The 18003-nt window shown below is 49.2% G+C and overlaps 1 protein-coding gene across 6 annotated transcripts in view; it reads left to right on the forward strand.

Annotated features, from left to right (window-relative positions):
• The window catches only part of rpap2 (RNA polymerase II associated protein 2), a 30212-nt gene that overhangs the window by 2197 nt on the left and 10012 nt on the right, over positions 1 to 18003 (forward strand). Inside the window, exons 6-13 of one of the 6 annotated variants that reach the window (XR_015925149.1) lie at positions 131 to 219; positions 1145 to 1180; positions 2906 to 3797; positions 6562 to 6656; positions 7808 to 7888; positions 8837 to 8944; positions 9562 to 12265; positions 13000 to 13068. Coding sequence is in view for 1 of the 6 variants with exons in the window: in XM_088597726.1 (XP_088453852.1) it covers positions 131 to 219; positions 1145 to 1180; positions 2906 to 3797; positions 6562 to 6656; positions 7808 to 7888; positions 13000 to 13068 (1262 nt within the window). In the remaining 5 variants the exon portion in view is untranslated. Of the gene's footprint in view, positions 1 to 130; positions 220 to 1144; positions 1181 to 2905; positions 3798 to 6561; positions 6657 to 7807; positions 7889 to 8836; positions 8945 to 9561; positions 12266 to 12999; positions 13069 to 18003 lie in introns of those variants that run through there. The other 5 variants (XR_015925151.1, XR_015925148.1, XR_015925150.1 and 2 more) reach the window with 5 other exon arrangements.

Here is an 18003-nt window from a genome sequence, read left to right on the forward strand (position 1 = left end):
CACCTCTTGTCTCCTTTCACTAAAAGCTGCAGAAAGTATCTGAAAATAAAGGATGATTGTTTTTAAATAAATTGCTATGTAAGTGTGACCTGTGTTTTGATACACAGTTGTTTTTTTTCCCCACATTCAGTGTTTCTGCAGTAACTTTTGTTACAAAGCATCAAAGTATTTCGAAGGCCAGATCCCCAAGACTCCCCTGTGGTCGCGAGAAGAGGAGAGGTAATGGCAGCAGCACAGTGCAAGAAAGACGTGCTTCTTTATTCCACAGATTTGGGTGGGTGTGGAACCAGCTACCCAGCCATGTTGTTGTGCCAACGCCCCAGTTTCTTTCACGAGGCAGATGGACGGGGTCAATCCCTGTCCAACAGGCAAGATGGGCCGTGTGGCCTCTCATTTGTTACCTTTCAACAGTTTTTAAGAAAGTAACCTTGGCCTTCTCTGGGATCAAGTGACTGTCAGAAGGCTCCACTGTGTCTTACTTGTATAGATATGCATCAGCTCTTATTGATAGAGCAGCTTTTTGCTGTTTAATAGCATTTTGTCATCGTCATTGTCAACCACACCACTGATATCGTACTTTTGTTTCCGTTGATCTTCTCTTTTTTTGATCGACGGGTTCTATATCTGTGATCAGTTTGACAAACCTCAAGGCTACCCAAAACCATTACATTGAGAGGTGCAGAATTGTGATGTTATAGTGGAGAGGTTTTTGAAAACTAAGACGAATTCAACAGTGTTTCGGTCAAAGGGCCTTCGTCATAAGGCATCAAATCCCAAAGTAGAACAGTTGTGCTACTTTGGGATTTCTTCTGATTTCGGTTATCTGATGGTTTTATGCAAAGAGAACGAGTTTTATACTCATTGATACAGCTTGGTGGCTTACTCTCACAATCCAAGTGAGGGGCCTCGCACACAGACCTCAATGCCTCATCCAAGGTTTGAACCTAGAAGTCTTGTTTCAGGAAACTGCAGAGGCTGAAGCCTTACGGTTATGAGCTCGGATCCATAACTGCTCCTGCAGTTTCAATTCAAAGCTCATCCTTCTCCTGTTGCAAAGCCAGTGTCCCCTCTGCTGGCATATAAGCTGCCTGGTTTCATGGCTGAACGGAAGTAACTTATTTACCCTTTCCGTTTTGTGTTGTAGCTTCCCAGATGTCACATTAATGAAGCAGGGCGAGAGGTATGTATTTAAGAGCTCGCTTTTGTTCCTGTCAGGGGAGAGGAAGTACTGGGGCGGTCAGAAGAAACATTTTGGTTACCTAGTTATTCTGAGGGCTGCAGTATGAATCTGTATGTCGACTATTTTAACCTGTTACTGTGGAGGTCATACTGGAGAGGCCACTTCCCTGTGTAACGTGAAACGGCGTGAAACGCAACTCCAAAAAGAGATTCAGATGAGTGTACTTTTCAAAATGTTGCAAAACACTGCTGCCTGAACCGACTGTCTGATCGAACAAGGAATGCTCCACTTGTTTTAAAGGGGCTCGGTTGTGCGGTTCTACCGAGACTCCGCGCCGAGCTCTAAAATGGAAACGGCGGCCTGGGCGAAAGTGACGCCTCCGGCCGCACTAACCGGTCCCGCTTTCATCAATCACCTCGGTAATACTGTTCACGACCTCTCGGATTGCTCGGCGACGCTGTCGGCACTGCCGGAAATCGCGAGCTTTCAGTGGCGTCCGACTTGGTCGATATTTTTGTTTCTTTGCGGCATGCTGTCAAGAGTTTAGTTCCTCATAAACATGAGCAGCGTGAACAGATCTCACACGGGGCAGATATTTACGCACATGGCCGCGAAATGGTGCGAAACTCAGGGGGACATGACCCGTTCCCCCAGCCGCCGTCCCCCGTTTCGAAGGGAGCTACCAGTCAGTGAGCTGGGGGGGAACAAACAACGAATAAATGAAGAAAAACTGCGTTTGGAGCAGAGGAGAATCGCAGAGTATTGAGTTACTGCGATGCGCCCTGCCGCCGGAACATGACGAGGTGCCTCAGCTGCTGAGCTGGCCCGGGCGTCCGTGTAACACTATATCGACAGCAAGCACGGGCTTCCTGTGGCGCCCCGCTTGTACACAAAGCCGATTTTGCTTTTTTTGATCGGGGAGCTTTCGGATACGCGTCCAGATTTGCCGGTGAATGGGAGGAGAGGCGTGTTTGAACTGTTGGATTGAGCGGGCGGCGCTCCGCGCTATTGCCCAGCGATGACAGCCCGCGGCGGCCAAACCGCAAGGCAAACACGTCGCTGGCAGCCGGTTACCTCATGCTGTGTGTTTGCTTTCGTGCTTTTCATTGGGGGGTGGTGATTTGTTTTTTTAACAGTTTTCGGAACTTTGAAAATGGGGGAAAAAAAACGTCCGGTGACAGAGGAGAGGGAGTGTGTAGGCGGCCGCAGCTCGCAAGCTGCCTTCATCTCCTAATCCCGACAGCTTGTCCGTGACTGGGAATACTGGTCTGCTGCCGTAGCGCACGGCCTGTTCTGGGAACATTTTCCATGGGCTTCACGTGTTGCAACTTCATTTTTTCTTTTTGCCTTTCGCACCTTTTAATGGGAAGTTTGGAGAACAGTGGAGTGATCTAGGAGAGCCTTCAGTCGCGTCTGTGTAACTGCAATTTAGCTGATCCTCTTGGACGCGGTGCGACGCTCAACCCCTGACAATCTGTTGGAGAAATAGGCGGTCTAATGGGTATTTTTTACCCGCTCGTATGACAGTTGTGTTGCAGAAGCACTTTAGTTTGGCGTTCGCAGATCTGGGGCAGATGCACTGGTCTTCAATGCTGTGCACATTAGTGATTAGAATCGTTACTGTCATATTACCTGGTCTTAAAACTGTCCGGGTGCCTGGAATACAAGTGCCTGCCTTAATAAAACCAGTCATTCATTAATCTCATTCTGTCCCCCCGTGCTCAGCGGCAGCTCGGGAGAGGAGGTGAGGATCGCCGCCGAGCCCGTCCGGCTGTCCGAGATCGAAACCCCCCAGCCCGAGGAGGAGCGGGACCCGCCGGGCGGCGAGAGCGGCAGCAGCGACGCGGAGCAGGAGTTCGTGTCCAGCATCGTGCCCGCGGAGGGGGCGGGGCCGAGGGGCGGGGTCGCCCCGCCCACCGGCAGCGGCGGGGGGTGGGGTCCCAAGAGAGTAGAGGGGCGGGGCAGGATGGGCCAGGGCACGGTGGAGGAAGCCTCTGGGGGTTTGAGGAAGTGCGGGATAGCCAGCGAGGGTGATGGGGGTGATGAAGGCACCTCTGCCGGGCGCTGCCAGCGGGATAGGGGTGCGGAGGAACCAGGCACCGGGAACAAGCTGAGAGACGACGCTCCTGAGCCCCAGCCTGGCATCACCAAGGTGGGGGTCAGTAAGAGGGCAGCAGAGGGCCTCAGGAGTCTCCTGAAAGACCAGAAACCGGGCGGGGGTGCGTCTCGGGTCGTCCTCAAGACCAGCCTGCTGCAGACTTTGAGGAGGACCCTGCAGGAGTGGAAGACGGAAGAGACCCTGAGGTTCTTGTACGGGCCAGATTATGAACAGCGGACGCCAGAGGCCCCAGCCCACGCGGCTCGAGAGGAGGAGGAGGAGGAAGAGCTGGACGAGGATGACCTGGCGGAGCTCCCGGAGGAGCTGGGCGTCGGTGGCTGTGGTCCAGGCTCCGCTGGGGCCTCGCGGAGGAAGCCGTCTGCTCCAGTGCCCGACTTCGAGACCCTCAGGAGAGAGACAGAGATGCTTACCCTGAAAGTCGGAGAGTTTTACAGAGGGGAGTTTGTGCTGCCCGAAGAAATCGTCCCAAACCCCAGAATGGAAAATGAAATCCATGAGGTGAGTCTGTAACCACAGCTGCTGGTATTTTTTGCTTTCATTCTGCGTGTGTCCTGTAGACGGCACTGCGTCTCTCTGTGATCTGGGGCAGTATCAGGTCAAGGCTGAGTTTGCTGTGGCACAATCTATACATAGAGGATACATGAACAAGTACTGTCTTAGTTATCATTTTTCTGGAGAAATAACAATGAGAGCAGTAAATTTGGTAGTGCTTTTAATGTCAGTTTCCTTAGAGCCTATGATACTTCTGCAAAAGATGTTAATCTTTCTAAGTAAACTAAAATCACTCATTGTCAGTAGCATGTTCATAACGGATTGTGCTGGTTTGATTGCTTATAAGGTGCTTGCAGCCTACTCAAATCTCAGAAAATGCAGGAAGCATAACAGATTTCCATGACAGCGCACTTGAACTACCTGTACAGAAAGGTAATATGCTTTTACTGAGCACTTGACAGGAAATCTCTCAGCTTTCTCGTTTATCCATGCTGTGCAGTATACCCTGAAGGACTCTTGGGGGCACTGTTTATCAAATTGTGAACAATAACACAAGTGAAGTCATGCATACTCCTCTTTAAAGTGAGGTTTTGTTACATATGAGGTTAGGAAAGATGTGTCTAGTTATACAACGCTGAGACTCCCGTGCTGCTCCGTGCTCAGTGACTTTTTTAGAAAGACTAATGAAACATCTAGGGCTTTGGTTTTCCTGAAAGCCAGTCAGAACATATATCAGCAACTGCTTTTTTAGTGCCTGTTTTGATTATCTTCAGATTGCCAGGAGTGATCGTTCTACTTGAAATTGTGTGAAAGCATTACTGTAGTGAAACCTGAAAGCTTGAATGTGAGATGAAGGTAAATGTATGATGGAACAAATGCAGGACGACCAAAGAAAAACGCTACAGACAGATTTTCAATTTAGTAGTGCCACTTATTCATAAGGACATAAAAGCCACAATGAAATCGTGAGGTTACAAGCAGGAGGCCCTCCTGTTCGTCTGGTTGCTAGTTGAGAGCTGCTTCCAGGGTATCATGCAGTCCTGAAGGGTCTCGGGTTTCACTCTACACAATGTGTCTCCGTTGTCTGTTCCAGACTCCTAAAGATCTGGCTGTATTTGGAATAATATCGATTGCTGTTGAAAGGTGTGGCACAGTGGTCTGCATTGCTGCCTCGCAGCACTGGGGCCCTGGGTTCTGTTCCGGGGGTGCTGTCTGTGTGGAGTTTGCATGCTCTTCCTGTGTTTCGCCTGGGTTTTTTCCAGGTGCTCCGGTTTCCTCCCACAGTCCGAAGGCAAAATGAATGGTTGTTTGGCGGCTTGCATGTGTGCGTGCATGTTAATGTAAAAAAAAGGTTATCATGCATACGTGTATAACGTGATTTATTGTGCCTGCTCCCCTCCAGTTTACGTGATTTTTAAGCATGCCTGTTGTATCTCATTATGTTTGCATATAAAGCAGCAGCCCTCTCCCTGCTGTTGCATCTGGCGCCGCTTGCTGCCTGCGATGGCTTCACACGAGGCCCATGAGCTGCTCAGCCTGCCTGCAGCAGTGCGTGTGCTGGGACGGGGGGGGACACGCGGACGGTTTCTTCTGACAAACCGAGACGGAAGCACTGTGGGTCTCTCAGTCTGTGAAAACCACTCTGCAGATCTGTACTGGTGGTTTTTCGCAAGGCCCCTCGGGGACAGCCGATGAAAACACCCGGTTTAAAAAATATTTGCTTTGTCTTGCAAGTCGAGGCGAATGTTATCGCGTTCTTTACAAGTCCTCTTCCTCCCCGTCCACCTGCACCAGCCTTCACTGGTGACATGGCGTGAAAATATGTCAAAGCTGCTTTTCAGCAGAAGTGCTGAGCTCACGGAAGTGCGATTCCGTGTCTTCTGTCATCGCTTTCATTTTCCCCATCAAGTCACCCTGAAGTCCAAAGCTCTTTTCTGAAGCGGGTTTGGCCAGGTGGACCGCTGACTGAAACGTGCAGACCAGCGCGCACCATTCAGTAATAAATACAGTTTAAAAACAATCGATTGCACACTTTAATAGGCGGGGAGTGGAGGACATCGTGCTGACTGGGCAGTGTGGCGTGAACACCGAGTTGTTGACACAGGATGGTCCCACAAGTACTCTCTTGTTTGGGTTTAGCAGATCACAGGCAGAATTAATTTTCTCTTGGTGGAGAATGCTGGGATCTGAATTCTCCCCACATTTTCATTGGAGAGCCCGCAAGCTGAAATGTAGACGGCCTGTTGGGGAAGTATGTTTTAGTGCCACAGGAGTCTGGGGCTGGCAAGCCCTTGCTCTGACCATGAAGGTTAGACTCCAGGTACTAATGCTTCCACAAGGACGCTTTCCGTCCGGAATGCAGGACTTGTTTAGCTTAGAGGTACCCCCTGCATTTCAGAAAGGGAAAGCCTTAAGCCTTCGTAGCTGGAGAAGAGCAGCCTGTTCTTCAGTCCTGTTGCTGCCTGTTGCATTTTCTGTTTTCCTCCAGTTCTGTTGCAGACCACCTGCAGTATCTGAGTCACGCTGGTATTAAGCCTCAGCTTTCACTCACAGAGGCGCTCGCTCTCCGCCAGGGCAGCACAGCGCAGCAGAGGCTCGACCGAGGGCTGGCTGTGGTTCGTTTGGTTTCAGGAGCTCATGGCAGTTTCAGTTTGAAGACTTGTCAGTGGTTTGCTCTGTGCACACCTTTTTCACTTCCACCTTACTGCATGCAGATCACCCATATTTCCAGTTCTCACGTGCTCCTGCGCATGTCGTTTGTTGGTTCCAGCATACTGGCGGTGAGGCTCCTGTTCTGCCGCTGATAGACTCCAGCGCACAGCACCTGATCCAGAAGAAGATCGTAGTAGAAAAGCTGATCAGAAGGTACGTGTGTGACCCTCTGGGTATTGTACTGTCATACATCATCACTGTGCCATGTGTTTAGCCGGGACAGCATCTGAACATCTTGTAAGCCTCCAAACTGGCCAGACAGGCGTGGAGGAAACTGGTCAAGAGTGCCACCTTGAGGCTAGTGGTGACTTTGAAAGAGCTACAGATTGTCTGTGAAAATGTCTGTGGGCCAGCAGTAACCAGGTCACTCCTTAAATGGACCATAGGTGGAATGAATAATAACAATAATAATAATTAAACTTTTTAAACAAAATGTCTTGGATCCCATATGGGGTTTACAACAAAGCAACTAAGTGATACTGCAAATGTCTGGCGAAAGGCTTTGTGGCCAAACAAGGCAAAGTTAGAACTGTTTGGCCTAAATGTAGTTTTAACAGCTGATGCCAAGTCAGCATAGTGCATCACTCAGTCAGCCCAGTCAGCTGCTCATCAGCAAGGACTGGGAATCTTGTCAAGGCTGGCTGGAACATAGGTGGTGCAAAATTACTGGCAAACCTTAGAGGAAAACCTGCTTCAAACCCAAAACTGCAACACAAGTTCGCCTTTCAGCAAGACACTGATCCAAAGTACAAGGCCAAAGGTACGCTGAAGTGGCTTCAGAAAATAAATGTCCTTAAGTGGCCCAGTCAAAGTCAATACTTTATTCCTACTGAGAATCTGTGGAATAGCTTGACAACTGCTGTCCATAAGCTATACTCAAACTAACTGAGAGACCTTGAGTGAGCCTGTCAATCTGCCGTCAGATCTGCTGATTGGCCAAATTTAATTTAATCAGCAAAGTTGGTAGTTTACTGGTCCTAGTGCTTATGGAATCAACATATTGCGTTTTTTGTCTTTATGTTTTGCCATCGTTTACTGTAGTTTAGCTTACCTTCAGATGTCTACTGTGTGAGTATTCAGAATTTTATTAAACTATTCATATAAATAAAATATAAAGTTTAAAAAAATAAATGTGTATGCATTATGTGATTTCATAAAAGGGTCTGAATTCTTTTTCAAGGCATGTATGATGGTCTACATGACTGAGTTTTGAATTGGAAAATTAGTCTGCCTCCAATACAAAATGAAATATGTTTAGCTGCAGTTCTTAAAGTGTTATGTTAATAACTTGTTTGTGGTCCAAGCTTGAAGGACATTGTGGGACCCCTTCGATTGACCATGAATGACATCATCACCGATCTGAACAACCTGGTCAGGACTTTCAGGTGAGCCCGTTGCAAATATTGCAAAATAAAATTATTACATTTGATTGTAGGGGGAAATGTAGCTCTAAGACACTGTCACATGGTTAAATTACTGATGTGCATTTCTGCTTTTAATGTCTTCAGATTTAATTAAAACAAATCTGTAAATATAAATATAGATTTGCCTTATGCCGATATTGGGTGTCCCTGCTGATGGAAGAGGTGCAGGTTGGAAAGTACTGGATCTAGTCTGCTGTGCCTGTTCACGAATTCTAAAGCGCAGACACGTCATTAGCTCTGTGGCTCAGGATCTGCACCTGTGGCTGGAAGGTTGCAGGTTCCTAGGTTTGCAGGTTGCAACTCCATTGGGCCCCTGAGCAAGGCCCTTAACCCCAGCTGCTCCAGGGGCGCTGTATAAATGGCTGACCCTGCGCTCTGACCCCCAGCTTCTCTCCCTGTCTGTGTGTCTCGTGGAGAGCAAGCTGGGGTGTGTGAAAAGACAGATTCCTACTACGTGAAGTTGTATATGGCCAATAAAGTGATCTTATAAAGGGCTGCCGGAAGGGCAGAGTGTTTTAGTAAAATGCGGAGAAGCTCAGGTGTTGGCCAAGTGCCTCCCCGGTTGTCCAGGCCCCGGGTGCGTCTGGGTGCAAGTGTGAGGGGACCTCGGCGAGATTCAGCTCTCCTGCCATCGGCCCTCGTTCTCCAGGAGGGTAGGTGCGCGTGCACAGGCCATCTTCCCACCAGTCCGCAGGTCGTGGTGCAGAGCCCCGAGTTGGAGCGCAGTGGTTGGGTGTCGGATGAGGGAGGGTATTGGCAGTTTATTAAAAATGAAGAGAGGGCGGCGCCGTTTACGCTACAGGGAGAAGAACAGAGATCTCGGCGCAACACGTGGTGTTTCCTCATAGAGTTCGCAGGGATTTAAATCATGAAACCGGTTTCTAACAAGAGGTTGTTTGTTCCGTCTAGAAGCTAATTGATCCGAAGAGCTTACCCTGTTTCCACCCAAGACACGGCTGGATATCTGCCTTAACCACGTGGCTTGATACCGCGTTCCAGATTCTCACAACCTTCTGGGTGAGGAAATGCCCCCCCCTCACTTTAAATGCACTTCCATTAGTATCCACTTGCGGCTGCTGGTTAGTGATTCACGGTGCATTCTGAAGAAATCTGCTGGTTCAGTTTGGCAATGCCCTTTAAGATTTTGAATACTTGTATCGGGTCCCTTCTTAGTTTTCTCACTTCGAGACCAAAATGGAACCACTTCCTTCAGCCTGTCAGTGTATTTCTTGGCTCCCTGTTTTCTGCCTGTCCTCTGTATCAAGCAACTCATCCTGCTGAAATCCAGGCAGCCCCTCGGCAGCTGATGGAGCAGTGCCATTCCTCTTTCCTCATGTCTGCCCAAAGGCTTGAGTGCAAGTGGCTGTGCTACAGCAAAGTGAGCCACCGACCATGTCTAGAAAACGGAAGGAGAGCCACACAGGAGGATGGGTCGAAGTGGAATTCCTGCGAGGCGGAGGAGGAGGGTCACGGTGGCTAATGGTTGTCGTCCCGGAGCGCGTGCTTTGTGGGGGAGGGGGTGATGCGAGGTGAAAAGCGTGTTCTCATTCAGCACCCCCCGCCCCTCTCCCGCTGCCCTCGGTTTCTCCGCCAGCCTCCGCAAGAGCTGAACATTTTACTTCGGCTTTTTCCAGCTCCGCCAGCCGCTGCCGCTGAGAGGGGGGGGGCTCCCGGGTTCGTACAGGTACGGCTCCGCTCACGCGCCCCCTGCCCCGGAGTTCTGCTGGCACTGCTCAGGAACACCTGAGACGTTTGAGCTACTCCCCGTTGGCCAGCGAGAGCTGCGGCAAGCAGGCCTGACTGATGCGTTCGATTTCAAACAGAGCCGGTTTTGATATTGTTTGGGTTGCTTTCTTTTTTTTTTTTTCTCCTCCTCCTCCTCTCCTGCCCCTGGCTGAGGAGGAGCCGAGGTGAGAGCAGGGCTCTGGAGGTGCGGAGAGAGTCTGGGGCAGGAGCTGCTGCAGCTAAAGGGGTTTAATTGTGCACTGAAGCAGCATCCCAGTATCGCGTGACAGATTGAAAGTGAAGGGCATCATCTGCGAGTGGGTTTTGTTCCAGCAGCACAGAAAACCCTGCCTTTGACATGTTTGTCAGATTTTTGTTTTTAAAGGAACCCCTTTCAATACAAAATCTCTTCTGCACTTTGGTTAATTAGAATTAGTTTGTTACCCATACTGATGCCTTAGGGCTGTAGGCAATGTTGGTCAAAGGTAACTTTTTGCAGTGCAGTCACAAGGTTTGTGTGTTTGTTTGTTTGCCTTTTTGTACACCTTCCATTGTTTTTTCAGCATGAATCATTACTTCCTCATTTTTTAATAAACAAAAATGTGCAACTGTTACAACAGAGGAAGGGAGCAGTAAACCTCTCCGCCTTTCCCTTAACTCTCGAGCAGCTGTTCGTCCAGCCCCTGCCTGGGACAACAGAAAAACTACTGCCCGCAGTCCGAGCTGCTGTCTTCTGTCCACAAGCAGGGGCATTTTCCATTGACCTAAAGCCAAGCACTAGATTAACTGCCGGACTGCTGTGTTGCAAGACAGTGTTTGGCTGCAAGATGTGGTTACACACTCGGTCAGATGCAAAATTGATTCTGAGCTGTAAGATGGTGGTGGCGAGATTCTAATCCAGTGATCTTTTTTTTTTTTTTTTTGACTTCTTGCAAGTTTATTGCATTTGCTTGTCAAGCGGTTATCAGCTTCATGCTGTGGGTGCTGGTGAGTGGTTAGAGATGAGAGAAAAGGAGCTCGGGGCGGCTCTGGACGGCCTGCACGCCACTCGGCTGGCTCGTTCTCCCTTCTCCCTCAGAGAGCGGTGCTGGCAGAGGGCTAACAGGGCCCCCGGTCTCGCGGGGGGAAACTCAGAGCCCGTCTGCCTTGTACAAGCTCCGCTCCTCGGACCCCAACTGCAGCGGGCCAGTCGGGGAGTTGGGACGGGGGGCTGCAGGAATTGTAGAGGCGGCTCCTGTGGGCGCCTGACCGTACTCTTGGGCTGAACAAGCACGAAGGCCTCACCTGGAGGTCGCACGCACCTCTCCTTTTAAAGGGGAGGCCCGGCGGGCGCTGGGGCCGGCCCTCCCGGGTGCGAGGCCGGCTCGCTCTCCACTGGGGTGACGCAGCAACGGATCCCTACTGCCGCCTCCCCGCCCCCTCTCCGGGCTCGGCTTTTGATGGCAGTTACCAGTGTTAACTTGTCCTCAATCAATACTTACATAGCAGGAGAGCTCATTGACACAGATGAGCGCTCCCCCTCTCCCTGGTTTCCTGGGGGCGACACCTCTTTCTCTCTCTGATCAATATCGCCTCCCAGCCAGGCGCTGGAGCTCTGCTGCTGGAAGTGGGTATTTGGCAGGGTGTCGCCCCCAGTGAGTTTTTTCTGGGCTGTCTCTTCGCCGGGAGCTCCTCACGGCCGATTAGCGGGAATGTTAGCCACTCACTGCCTGTCAGCGGGATTTCAACAGGCTTTTCAAACAGATGTTTCTCTCTGTCACAGCCGCGCAAGGAGGGGCCGGGGGGAGTGTGCTGGTCTTGTTCAGAGTGATGGGGCCTGATAGAGTCTCTTCTGTCCAGCTGTTCAGTTCAGCTGCTTTTTACCTGGCAAGCTTACCTTTTATTTAGGGAGTCCAGTAGGTTTTTCCTTTGTCTATGGGGCAGCTTTGCTCAGGTGTGTTGAGACACCTGTGTGGGTTTTTATTAGCGGTCGTTAAACCTGAAAAAGCATACTCTCCTAAATTGCAATCGACTTCATCAGGTTAAATAAAGGATTATTGTGTGGCTGCTGTACATTAACAATGTAGGATGACCTAAAGTCTTGATTAGGTTTGCCCCAAAAATAAAAGGAGTAGTTGTTTGTATTGGTGTAGACTTTTTCATCACACAGGATTCCAGAATTGAAAAATTGTAAAAAATGAAACTTTTCAGTCTCGACCAGAAAAGACTACATGCAATGTGAACCGATTCCAGTATTCGAAGTCCTTAAAGGCAACACAGAGGATTTCTTCAGAATGAGCAGTGAAACAGGAACCAGAAGACACAAGTGGGAACTGTGTGGACGTGCTTTTAATCCTGAGAGCAGGCTTGCAGCTCAGCCTCTTAACCAGCTGCATTTCATTGACCCTCCCTGAGTGACTGGAAGCGCTGTGCTGGTGTTCTGACGAGCTCCTCTTTCCTGCTCCTCTTGCACAAACTCATATACATCAAACAGGAAGTCTATGTGTTTGAATCCCAGGTGAGACACTGCTGCTGTATCCTTAAGACAGGCACCTCACCCACACCGTTCCAGTAAAACGCCCAGCTGGATGAATGAGTGCAAACGGATAAAGGCGTCATTCAGATTAGTCCATGGTAGGTCTGCCAAAATCAAAGTGGCATTCGTACGTGGTTAAAACTGCAACTGCTCGCTGTCTCACAGAAATGCAAAATTGGGCTGGATCAGACAATTTCCTCTTGTTTGTATCCATGTTTTTATACGTTAAAACGCTCAGATTGAAAGTTTGCTGGAATTACTCTTGCGTTCTGTTGAAGCCCGCAGTTACCTTTCTGCATCACCTTCGAAAATGGGCCGTGCGGCAGCTGAGCTGGTCACGTCTCGGAGTGCCTCGTGAGCTTTGGTGAATGAAATTTCGTATCTGCCCCTGCGTGAGGGTGGGCGGGGTTATCGCTTTTGGCGGCCATCTTTCTTTGGCAGACTCATTTGGTTCAGCCTTTTCTCTTTTTATCCGCCCCCGATTTCTGCGTCTGCCGGTTGCGGGTGTCCGACACGGCCCGCGGGTCGAGGAGAGCTGTCCCATCGAGCTGTTCGCCTCGTGCCCCGTCACCTCCAGCCTGGCCACAAAGGGGCCTGTGCAGGCTCAGTCTTTCAGCTGCCAGTTTCTGAAACGTGTTGTGCAAGCATGTTCAAATAAACACCTCCGCTAAAGAACAGCATATTTGAATGCTGTAATTCTGGCAGTCCACCGGTTGCTTTTATGTGTTTTGTGTTATGTGTTAGTTTTGTGTGTTACATCAGGTCTACTAGCCACAGAGGAAAACAACTGCTTAATAGTGTCCTAATAAAAAATGTTATTCTTCCCTAACAGGTTCACAAATGCCAATATCATCCTCAGAAGCCCAGAATGGACCCTGATTTCCCTCGTTCTTCTCTCCGTGTAAGTAACGCCGCAGGAAACCGCAGCGCGCACAGATGAAAACAAATCACAATGATGTCGCAGGATGTTGACAAAGTAACGGCGAGCAGAACTGTCCATTGGCTGTTTACATCAAATGCATCATTCAAGATATATTCAAAAGAATCTCTGCAGTCTGGATTTGCGTGAGGGGCTGGAGAAATTTTGTTTGCTTAATAAAAAGAAAACATTTTTGTGAGTATGGTCAATAGGGGCCTCGTGCTTTATCAGACTAACAGTGAGCGGATGCCAAAATGAGAGTACTCCTATCGGGGTGGGTTTTCACATCTGCCCTCTAACAGCAGACAGACGTCTGTCTTGGTCTGCTGCGTGTTGTGGGAGACAACGTACGTGCTCAGTCTCCGATCTTGTATATCTCTATGACCCACATGGTGCACCCTTGTAATGCTGCAGTTCGTTTTTGGTACAGATTTCTAATCTGCGTGGTTAGTGACTTAAAAAAAAAAAAGAGGAACCCGGCATGCGAAAATTATAGTGAAATTCGCCACCTTTAGCCCAAGTGTCGCATTCAGATTCTCTGAAAGGCGGCAGGTCTGTAAGTCCTGTAAGTGTTAAAACCTTGGGCTCTGACTCTCTGGTAGATTTCCTGTTAATGGGGAGTGTTTCAAGAGCTGCTGGTAATTGTGAGCAGATGACGCTGGAGGCGATGCCCAGAAACCTGGAGCCCTTTTTCATCCGTGGGTTTCCAGGGATTGAAAAATATCCGAAAAAAAACTTCTCTGAACCCAGGGCCAGTTTTCCCAGAAGCCAGTTAACCCACCAGTATTTTTGGGGGGCTGTGGGAGGAAACCAGAGCATCTGGAGGAAACCAACGCAGACATGGGCAGAACATAAAAAAAAACCACACAGACAGCACCCCGGGTCTGGAACTGAACCCAGGGCCCCAGCGCTGTGAGGCAGCAGTGCTGAGCACTGGGCCACAGTGCCTCCGGCCAGGAGGAAACGAAATACAAAATAGTTTAACATCTCACTTATGACTTGCCATCAGATTTTTTTTGACGGATTGCTAAGTGACAATACCCACATTTACATGCGGCAGTCTTAGTCATATCAAGAGCTGCGTGTGCAGATCTTTTCTATCAGCTTCATGAATGTGAAAACAAAACTTTGTCCATTGATAGACAAGAGGTCCTACCTAGTTATTTTATGAAGAATCTCTGTCTTAGTTTTGACTTTTGGAGTAGGTTTATTATGTTCTTAAGGTGTCTTTGCCCGTGTGCGATTGCCCATATCGTTCTTGTGCTTCCCAGACAGAGGTGCATATTTACACACTTTTGCAGTCTCATGAAGAGATGAGCATGATGCTCTGCTCACTAGTGTTTCAAACAAGATTCCTAATAAACTGCAATCTGTCCAGGGTCCAGTGGTTTCAACTGTCTCCAAAAATAGAATCCTGAAACTGATCACCCCAGTGTTATTATCCCTGCACTGGCTTCCGGGCAGGTTAAAAAAATCCAAATTCTGCTTCTAACACCTAAACCTCTGAATAGTTTGGCTCTGAATTACATTACTGACCTGTGTCTTCCTATGTGTGGCCAGAACTGAAAGCAAACACAGCTCTGTGTGTAGTATTTTATTTTTTCTAAGACTTTTTTTGTTTTATTTATTTAATGGCTTGGAGAGACTGTGCCACCTCCTGCAAAAGCTCTTTAGCTCTGCAGATCTTCCTGAACGACACAAGGGGCAGCAACACTTTCCACTCTTAAATCAAAACTGAAAATGGGCTTTCTCACCTTCCTTACCTTAAATGTTTGATTTGTTTTATTGCCGTCATTGTATGTTGGAATACAGTTTATATTTGCATATTGTATATTTGATGCACCTTCTTTATTTCTGCAGTTTTAACTGCTTTGTTTTTGCTCTTGGTTTTTGTTAGGTATAAAGGGCACAGTATGAAATATGGATGATTAGCATCATCACCATCATCAACCAATGATCTTATAGGCTGTGCTGCTAAGTTCCGAGCCAAATGTTTCTATTTGAGTCAGGTGTCAGATTTTCTAGAGAATTTTCGTTGAAATTAGTCTCGCCCACCGTCATCGTTTGTAAGAAGGAGGGAAATGGCACACTTCCGGAATGCCCTGAAAGGCGATCATCAGCGATCAGTTTTAACTACTACAGGCACAGTAGCAGCCTTAGGCTCACAGATAGGTTATCGGTTCTATTAACGAGACCGGTCCTTCGGTGCTTAGGAGCTACACAGCCAGAGGTGTTAGTTTTTGGACTGGGTGGCTTCCTTTAAGCGTGTTGGTGTGATTTCCTGCTTCAAAAATCATTCATTAACGATAGAGGCACTTGACTGCTGCTGCATTCCTATTGTGTAAACAGCTCTGCTGAGCCGCAGCTTCAAAGTCCTACAGAGAGAAGCACCCGTGGGTCACCGAGCACAGCCGCTGCTGTTTGCTTTCGCTTTAGCAGAAGTGCACTTGAAATCCACTCTCTCTGCAAATAAGGTGCTGTTCTTGTCTGTGTTTAGGATTTTTTCCAAAACTGTTTTATTTCTTAGCGCCCTGTTTCTTTTTCTCTTCGTTGTTTGTGATTGATGCTATTGTTAAAAAAAGAGCTTTTGGGGGCATAAACGACGTGCACGGGGCTGCAATCCGGCTGTGATTGGGGCAGCAGGGTGGTTGTGTTCATTTTGACGTCAATATTGTGATATTGGGCGGAGCGGTGGCTCTGTGGCTCAGGATCTGCGCCTGTGGCTGGAAGGTTGCTGGTTTGTGTCCCGTGGCTGGCAGAGGAATCCTACTCCATTGGGCCCCTGAGCAAGGCCCTTAACCCCAACTGCTCCAGGGGCGCTGTATAAACGGCTGACCCTGCGCTCTGACCCCAAGCTTCTCTCTCCCTGTCTGTGTGTCTCATGGAGAGCAAGCTGGAGTATGCAAAAAGACAAATTCTTAATGCAAGACATTGTATATGGCCGATAAAGTGATCTGATCTTATTTATTTTTACGTTTCGGCCTCTGTGACGCGGAGAGATCCTCCTGAAACACCGGCGGTCGGGCGCAGAGGAATCCTGGAGTGCTTTGCTCTTTTCCCCCCCCAGATTGTGGGTTTCAGGATTTGAAGAAAATCTCATTTCCCAGGCTGTTTACCAGCACTGAGGCTTGAGGCTTATTTTTTTCCCCTTCAGGCCAGCCGGGGCACTGCAGTCCAGCCTCTGGGGCAGGCGGGTTGTTGGGTCAGGGCGCGTGGAGGGCGGGTGTCCCGGGCTCGGCTGGTTTGACACATGGCTGCAGCTCCTCTGTCCCAGGGCAGGTGGCCGGAGCGCAGGCATTAGCGCGCCCCCCCGGGCCTGATACCGCTCAACCGATTCATTAAATCAGAACACAGAAAGTAACTTTACTTGAACGCTGCGGCATCAATTTTTTATCAACGCCCGAGAATAAATCTTTTGTCCCTCCCCCGTTCTTTTTCCTCCCCCCCTCCCGATACGCCCACACAGTCGGATTGGTAATTGTTGAAATAGATCTTATGAATTTTTCAGAAAGTTTCATAGCAGCAGTCGGGCTCGGTGGGGTGGGGGGGCGTATCGCGGCTCTCCCTGCGCGCGCAGAAGGAGCGTTGAGCTGCGCTGTGTTCTTCCATCACAGACGCGCATGCAGCGTGTTGCCACCAGATGTTAGCAGGACAGTAACAGTAATGGAAACCGGATTCTTATTAGGCTGGGGACCTAATGGGGGCAGGTCAAAGGCCGTCAGTGCAAATAAGTTTGTTTTTTTTTAAATAAAAGTACCACTACTCCCAAGCTATTCACACATACACTCTTTGTTTTCTGGGAATAATGCTGTCAAAGTTTAGAAATGACTTTTGGATTGAACGTGGCAGGTCCTGTATACATCGCGCAGAATCTTACATAAAGGGTTTTAAAGGTTCTGAGCTGGAGCTTCATTAATATTTCAGCACCGGCTTGTCAAATCTTATGTGTTTAAGATTTAAGGTGGGGGTGGGAATCTTTGTTTCCAGAGGTGGTGAGCACGGCGAATCCCCGCTTACTGCTGCGCTCCAGGTTCACGGAACGAGAGGCGAAATGAGATGCTAAGAACTCGAGCGCGCAAGAGAACCTCAAGCTGGGTCCTTCTGATGGGCGTCTTGGTAGGACTGGAAATAAACGGCGTCGTGTCCCCTCTGGAGTCTTGTAAAAATCGCTTGACATAGATTTCTGAATTAATCGGGAGTAAGGGTGATTAAATATCGCATTCCATCCCCTTCACAGCCGCAATTCAGTAACATTAACATCTATATTAACATTCATTGTCTCTGTTGGCCCAGAGAGGCGAGTCCTGAAGCCCCAGCCACACCACCGGCCTCTTTTCCGACTGATGGCTCCCGTCTCGACAACGGTGCACTGATACACAATGCTAAATGAAGCAACTAAACACGTCTTTAAACGAGCAGATAGCCCCGGCGCTCCGGGTTGTTCAGCTGCCTCGGCCGCCGGCGGCTTCGGCCCTATACCCCAGGTGCTGGCTAATGGATGCTTTCAGGCCATGCTTGAGAAACACGTCGGCTCGCATTTGGTTGCTGGGCGCCCGGCGGACGCCGCGGACGCCGCGGTGTCTCTCCTGCAGCCTGCGGTCAGTGCGCCGGGCTGAGCTTGGAGCCCTGGGACCTGACGCTCTACCAGGCTGAAACGCCGCCGTGACTTCTGAACAAAAAGCCTGTTAACAGCCATTTTATTTCGCTTCTGCGGCGTGGAGGTATACACAGGAGGGCCCGCGGCGGATTAGTGGAAAAATACAGACAAGTGCGCCGTTTGGAGGTGTTACACTCTCAGCGAGGCGGGCTCCGAGACCCCTCTTAAATACCTCTCTTCTGGCTGCAGGCCTCTGGAGTTTTCTAGGAAATTGTTTCTGACAGTCCCCGAAGATAGACCCCTTTTTTTTCCTGTTTGTT

This window comes from Lepisosteus platostomus, chromosome 11, assembly GCF_059453375.1.
Source record: "Lepisosteus platostomus isolate fLepPlt1 chromosome 11, fLepPlt1.hap1, whole genome shotgun sequence".
In the NCBI taxonomy this organism is placed as follows: domain Eukaryota; kingdom Metazoa; phylum Chordata; class Actinopteri; order Semionotiformes; family Lepisosteidae; genus Lepisosteus; species Lepisosteus platostomus.